The sequence below is a fragment of the Ostrea edulis genome, chromosome 2 (genome assembly GCF_947568905.1).
Source record: "Ostrea edulis chromosome 2, xbOstEdul1.1, whole genome shotgun sequence".
Classification (NCBI taxonomy): domain Eukaryota; kingdom Metazoa; phylum Mollusca; class Bivalvia; order Ostreida; family Ostreidae; genus Ostrea; species Ostrea edulis.
Window position 1 is genome coordinate 96,807,423 of NC_079165.1, and position 7,897 is coordinate 96,815,319.

The window sequence follows — 7,897 nt, forward strand, 5'->3', positions numbered from 1 at the left end:
GAAGTGAAACCTGCTACCTATGACGGATCTGGTCCCTGGATTGACTATTATACGCATTTTAGGACCGTATCTAAATTGAACGAGTGGACAGAAGAGGAAAATGGGCTATTCCTTGCAGCTTCACTACGGGGTCAAGCACAGAGTGTTCTCGGTGATTTGCCTGGTGACAGTAATGATTATCGGTATTTAGTACAGGCACTTGAGGAACGTTTTGCCCCGCCGAATCAAACTGAATTGTATAGAGTGCAATTACGAGATCGTAGAAAACGGGCGACAGAAACGATACCTGAGCTTGGACAATCTGTTAGAAGATTGACGAATTTAGCTTATCCTAGGGCTCCAACGGAGGTAAAAGAAACTCTGGCCATGGAACAGTTTCTTGATGCATTGCCAGATTCAGATATGCGAATAAGGATAAAACAGGCGCGTCCTCAGAATCTAAATGATGCCACTAGGCATGCAGTAGAACTTGAAGCATATTTGAAGGCAGAAAATAAACACAGTACCATGGGTCATCAACGCCAAGTCATTGAACAAGAGGGCCAGGGCCACAGCACTATAGACAAGGACCTTAGGAATTGGATGGAAAAAATGGAAAAGAATATTGGGACATTGAGTAAGGAAATTGAATTCTTAAGCAAAAGTTCTATTCCTAAGTCCGAATTCCGAGAGAAGGTCAACGAAACACCATTCAAAAGACGAAGAAAATTAGAGGAAATCGAGTGCTATGCTTGTCATAAGAAGGGTCATTATCAGAAAAACTGCCCAGAAAATACCAAGAGCATCGGGGAAACTCATGGGTCAACAAAAAGAGAGAATTCATCAAATTTTCAAAAAGCTAAAAGTAACCAAATGACAGGTAGATTAGGATCCTGCACAGGTGAATCAGGAATGTTTGTGAATGTTGCGATAAATGACATTCAGACAAAGTTCTTGATAGACACAGGGGCAACAGTATCCATGCTGTCCAAACAACTTTACGACAAAATTAAAGATCACAGCTGCTATGAAATTAAAGAGACTAAGATGAAAGTGTTCACTGCAGATGGAACTCAAATGGAACTTCAAGGGAAATTAGACCTTCAGATAGAATTGGGTACAAAACGAATTGAACTTACGGCTCTGATTTCCGACATCCAGCCAGATGGAATTCTGGGCTTAGATATCATTCGAAGTCATGAGATGATGATAAGTGCTAAACACCAAACTTTGACTTTTGACGATGTAGAAATTCCTATACTTTTTGAAGGAACACTTGGGTGTTTCAGGATAGTGGCACAGGAAACTTTTAGCATTCCACCCCGAAGTGAACGGGTAGTGCCAGGGAAGTTGTGCACGCAAGAAGGAAGGGACGTTCCAAAGGAAGGAATTGTAGAACCGGGTATTACAACTAGAGATCAAAGTCGCCCATTGACGGCCCGAACACTTGTACATCCATACCAGTCCAGCATAGTTCCAGTGAGACTCCTAAATATCACCCCCGAGCCAAAGGTTGTTTACAAAAATACTGAAATTGGACAGTATCAAGAAACCAATGTGGTGGATTGCCCTATGAACCAAAGTACTAGTGTAGACTGGAAAGAGAGGCAAGATTTGCAGGATTTAGAAGAAGAGTCGGCAAAGAATCTAAACAAAGATCAGACAGAGTTAGTCAGAAAGTTTATTCAAAAATATCAATATGTGTTTGCCAAGAGTAACAAAGAGTTGGGGAAAACAACTCTTGTGAAGCATAAAATTGACACTGGGAATTCAAGACCCGTAAAACAGTCAGTTCGTAGAGCGCCTGCACATTTGTCTGAGGAGATTGATCGAAATATCACAGAGATGTTAGAACACAACATTATAGAACCATCTGTAAGTGCGTGGGCTTCGCCAATTATTTTGGTTAAGAAGAAAGACAACACGTATCGCTTTTGTGTGGACTACAGGCGTCTTAATGCATGTACAGTAAAAGATGCTTATCCCCTGCCAAAAATTGATGAATCTTTGGATCAACTGTCCGGGTATAGCTGGTTTTCAACCCTGGATATGTTTTCGGGATATTGGCAGGTGGAACTGGATCCAGAGGATAAACATAAAACAGCGTTTACTACCCGACGAGGATTGTTTCAATTTAAAGTGATGCCATTTGGACTCTGCTGTGCACCAGCAACGTTTGAGAGGTTGATGGAATCAGTTATAGCAGGTTTAAATTGGGATATTTGTCTTGTGTACCTCGACGATATCATTATCATGGGAAAATCGTTCGAAGACATGTTGCATAATCTTACGAAAGTTTTTGATAGATTTCAGCATGCTGGATTGCGCCTGAAGGCCAAGAAGTGCCACTTGTTTCAAAGGACTGTAACATTTTTGGGACATGTAATCTCGGAAGAGGGTATTAGTACAGACCCAGAAAAGGTGAAAAGCATTAGAGATTGGCCAGTACCGAATAATGCCCACGAGGTACGCTCCTTCCTGGGACTTTGCGGTTATTATCGTAAATTTATAGAAAATTTCGCCAAGACTGCCAAGTGTCTACATCGACTTACAGAGAAGGGCCAAAACTTTGTATGGAGTACTGAATGTCACGATGCGTTTCAAAAATTGAAAGAAAAGTTAACATCAGCACCCGTGTTAGGTCATCCTGATTTTGCTAAAGAATTTATATTAGACACCGATGCCAGCCAGGATGCTATAGGTGCTATTCTATCCCAAGTACAAGATGGCCATGAAAAAGTAATAGCGTATGCCAGCAGAACTATGTCAAAATGCGAACGGAATTATTGTGTGACCAGAAAAGAGTTGCTTGCAGTCGTTCACTTTGTGAAAATATTTAGACATTTTTTGGAGGGACGAAAATTTCGTGTAAGAACTGACCATAGTTCTTTGAAATGGCTATTACGATTTAAACATCCCGAGGGACAGTTGGCCAGATGGATAGAGATTCTCAACACATATGATATGCAGATAGAACACCGTCCCGGTATTCAACATAAAAATGCAGACGCTCTCAGCCGAATACCCTGTAGACAGTGCGGTTTTTCTTCAAACTGGGAGGACCAAGAACAGAGAGACGTGAATATGCTGACAAATGAACAATTACCTGATCTGTCATCTTTAAAGAAACTCCAGGAAAAGGATACAGACATAGCATTTGTAATTAAACACCTTAAAGATGGATCAAAACCGAAAGCAGACAATATGGCGGGGAAAAGTACTTTCCTAAGAAATCTTGTTGGTCAGTGGGACAGGTTGGTTCTCAGAGATGATATGGTTTTCAGGGAGTGGGACTCTGGTAGAGATGGTCCTATATATCAGGTATTAGTTCCACTAAGTGAGAGACGAAATGTCTTGTACTTTTGTCATGATTTTAAGGGTGCAGGTCACTTAGGGTATAAAAAGACTTTGGAAAAAATCAAAAGTAAATACTTTTGGCCAGGTTGTCGAAAAGATGTTAGAGGGTACGTGATGGGTTGTAATCAGTGCTCGAAAAGGAAAAACCCAAACAAAAGTAAACGGGCACCCATGGGAATTGTCGAAACAGGAGTACCCATGGAACGCATTGCTACTGACATCTTAGGGGAGCTACCCAGAACAAATGCAGGTAATCGTTACATCTTGGTGGTAAGCGACTATTTTACGAAATGGACCGAAAGTTTTGCCATGCCGAATATGGAAGCCCAAACAGTTGCAAAAATATTAGTAGAGGAAGTAATTGCAAGATTTGGGGTACCCAACCAAATTCATTCGGATCAGGGACGGCAGTATGAGAGCCAGCTGTTTCAGGAGCTTTGTCAGTTATTGCGGATCCAGAAGACCCGAACCACTCCATATCATCCTCAAAGTGATGGTATGGTAGAAAGGTTCAATAAAACACTAGCCACAATGCTAAGTACTTATGTGAACGAGTTTCATAGTGACTGGGACGAATACCTTCCTTATGTGATGCAAGCTTATCGTTCTGCAGTTCATGAAACTACTGGGTACACACCAAACTTCCTGATGTTAGGCAGAGAAGTTTCAACGCCTCTTGATTTGATGTATGAATTACCGTATCAGGCAAAAGTTGTACCTAGGAATGAGTGGGTTTGGATTTTGCAAGAGAAAATGGAAGAGGCGCATAAGATTGTTAGAAACAGTGTCAAACAAGCCATGGGTCGACAAAAGATATATCACGATAGAAAACTTGCTTTTGAGAAATTCAAAGCAGGTGATCAAGTTTTTGTGTATTTCCCTGTGCGAAAACCTGGTAGATCATCTAAGCTGACTTCATTTTGGCATGGGCCATTTCAAATACTAAACAAATGCTCTGATTTGACCTACCGTGTCAACTGTGGGTCAAGGGGTAAAGAGCAGGTGGTTCATGTTGATAGATTAAGGAAGAAACATCCTCAGATCTTATCTGGAGAAGTGTCCAATGACCTTCTAGATAATGATAAGATTGTGGAAGATTTACTTCCAGAGGTACAAGTAGAAAGGGGCATTCAGGATGAAGGGTTAGAGCTAGAGCATAGAGAAAAGGAAAACATGGCCGCAAAAAGATCAAGACGTCCACCGAAATGGATGTCAGATTACACGATATAATTACTGTCCTCTTGTTGTTTTGTTTTGGTATCCAATATAACTTTGTAAATCAAAATTTAAAACTACAATTATATTTTGTGTGATTTTTGTAGATATGCCAAAAACCAAGACTACAGTGAGGAAAGGTCGAAAGTGTCCATTGTGTCCTTTGAGGTTTTATACGGATGAAGAAATGGCCAAACACATAACAAGTTGCAGCAAGGCATTGATTTACTGTGACCACTGTGACTTCAGTTCCCTGACATCGAGAAATATCAAGAGACACATGAAAAGGAAACCTGATCTCGTTGATGATAGAGAACAGATGGACGGTGGTATTGACAGTGAAGACCTAGGCAATGTGGATTCAGATGAAGAATCTTGGTTAGGTCAGGATCCTGGGAGCTTGGTGGAGGTACTTCCTGTAGTGGCAGATGAACACGAGAAGGAAGATGTTGACCATGAACCAGGACCGTCCATCAAACGATCACTTAGAGAGGAGGCTGGTAAAATAGTAGAGATTGGCAGGGTGGTGAGGAAGCCTACTCGACCAATGCCGATACACACGCCCCACAGGGAATTGGTGACAGCAACAGTGCCAGATAAGAGCATATCCGATGACCTCTTGCCGGGCATGGGTGATAGTAAGCTGGAGAAATACAAGGACGCTCAGTGCCAGACAGATCCTCTGTATTATACTGAAAGCACAGTGATTACCACCAGATGGGTAGAGGATGGCAAGACAATGAAGAAGGTGGAGAAGAAAAAGTTAATTTGATTATTATGAGAACAATGTTAAATGATCAACGATTACTTAGATAAAGTAGTCTAGTTTCTGTGCATCATGTTTAAATGATTCGCTTTGTTATTTACATGATACCCTTTACTTGTAAGTAGAAGATAAAAAGAAAAAGAAAAAAAAAATGTTTATTTTTGTTGGTCACATTTCATACGGGACGTATGAACCTGGAAAGGTGGGTAGTGTAATGAATCGGGTTTGGTTTAATGAATTGAAATCGGGCACGGGAGTCTATTTGACCTGACTACCCTTGGGTTGGACGAGTCTAAGTCGCCCGGGCAGTATAAATACGACTGAAAGCTGTGGAAACAACACTCTTGCAATTGCAGTCGAAGGCGACAGATCGAAGCAAAGTAAGTAACACAATAAAATAAAGAGCTTTAGGGTTTGGTGAATAGCTGAATAAGCTATTCACATAAGGGGCTGAATAAGTCTCAAGATATAGGTTGCGTCCGTAGGTTAGCCACTGTAACTTTGTCACTCGGCAATAAAAACTGAATAAGTTTGTACCCCGGTGACAAAGTGAACTGGAAACACCTACGGGCAAGAGACCTCTTGGTCGCGGTGGACCAGGTGACCAAACCCAAAGGCTAGGTACACTGGTAAGCCAACTGGCAGGGTTAAGGGACACGGTGGTAGGTCGATAGACATAGGTGTACAAGTGGTCAGGGCCAAGTGAACAACGTTGGTTCCCACGTGTAGAGGACCAGAGGTACAGCTATCGACAAAGTGTCAGGACCAAGTGTCGGGGTCATTTGGGCTGTACCAGTGGTACAAGTTTTTATATGTCAATAGACTTCCGGAGGGTTAATTGATTTATAGAATCACCGTAAATATATTGATTTAGTAAATAGATCTAGCCTATAGCACATAAATTCATTGATTTTGGCCATTGATTCAAACTGTGAAGTAACAGTTTCTTTTAAATCATTTGTTGGAATATAAAATCCAGAGATCCTGAGTGTAATCAGGTACGTGCCTGCAGAAAATATACCGCTCGGCTGGGGTGCACGTTACAATATATATATATATATATATATATATATATATATATATATATATATATATATACATACATAAATGTTTACATAAAATAAGAAATGTTGTGATGCTAAATGTGGTTTTATGTTTAACTCAAGATTATATGAGCAGACAGACATTGTATTATGAATGAATATGTACATGTAATGTATATATGCATGTTTAATACTGCAATGACAATGACAATAGTTTATTCTCATAAACTGTAACAACAGTGTAGAGAGGATATTGCAAACAAAATATTTACAAGAATGTATGCGCAAGAAAAAAGAAAAGCAGAAGGAAAAAAAACAATAAGTCATGAACCAAGAGAGCCAACTCTCTCAATCATAATCCCAATAAGTTTACACAGTTTAATCAATTGTTTTTAGTCAATTTATAGTCAGTCATATTGATATGGAAGCATCCTCAGGTAATGTTCACTTCAGTTTGTTCAAGTCATGACCCCAGGGTTAGGGTGGGGCCACAATAAGGGGGGGTCAAAGTTTTACATAGGAATATATGGGAAAACATCTTTAAAAATCTTCTCAAGAACAGCAAATCCAGTATTAGTCATATTGATAAAAAGGCATCCTAAGGAAGTGTGGAATCAAATTTGTTCAAATCATGACCCCCAATGTAGGGGGGGGGGGGGGGGGCACAACAGTGGATCAAACTTTTACAGAGGAATATATAGGCAATATCTTCATAAATGTTCTTCTCAAGAACAGCAAAGCAATTATAAGTCTAATCTATACAGAAGTATCCTCAGGTAGTGTAGATTCAAGTTTGTTCAAATTATGATCCCCAGGGGTAGGGCGGACCACTAGAGAAGATCAATCTTTTACATTGAAATATATAGGGGAGTAGGTTGGGAACACTTACATGTATACATTTAGACTTTGCAATTCTGAACTAATTTCTGCTTTTCTGTACCCAAAGTGCTCAGGTGAGCGATGTGGCCCATGTTTAAATTTACAAAATTTGTTTTTTTATAACAATTAAACAGAGGATTACCCTGCAAGGAAAGGTAATTACACCACACACAGATAATAAATCATAATTCGTAATGCAACAAAGTTTGTATACTGAAATAATTGATGAATCAAAGCAATTCGTTTTTGTAAGTGCAAAGTTCCCTATCATTGCAAATTTAGCAATCATGATAAAGAATATGTAACACAATTAATGCTAATTATTGATGTCAGTTTAGTGTGTTTGGATAGTCTAAGATCTGTTTAATAAATACTTCAAGATAATCAGCATCGCTTACTTTCCATGTAGTCATAACATATTTCATGATTATAAAAAAAAGCATATATATATCATATATATAAGCGTATATATATATATATATATATATATATATATATATATATATATATATATATATATATTCTATGGTCGTTATAACGATCTAGTTCGTCAATACAACCTCGCATTGGGTCAAATGCTGCCTGACGTGTTTCATACCGATTGTTAAGCCGTTCTTGGCACACTGATTTGACAGCGGATAACTCCGTTTACCTGATC

At 39.5% G+C, this 7,897-nt stretch overlaps 1 protein-coding gene across 1 annotated transcript; it reads left to right on the forward strand.

Annotated features, from left to right (window-relative positions):
- The first annotated feature begins 4,660 nt into the window (after nt 1-4,660).
- On the forward strand, nt 4,661-5,323 carry LOC130051541 (uncharacterized). The gene has a single exon (XM_056153541.1). The coding sequence runs from the start codon at nt 4,661-4,663 to the stop codon at nt 5,321-5,323; it is 663 nt and encodes a 220-aa protein (XP_056009516.1).
- Nucleotides 5,324-7,897: the final 2,574 nt, after the last annotated feature.

Excerpts from the sequence above, each read along its gene's own strand:
- LOC130051541 (XM_056153541.1), top strand. The coding sequence starts at position 4,661 with ATGCCAAAAACCAAGACTACAGTGAGGAAAGGTCGAAAGTGTCCATTG.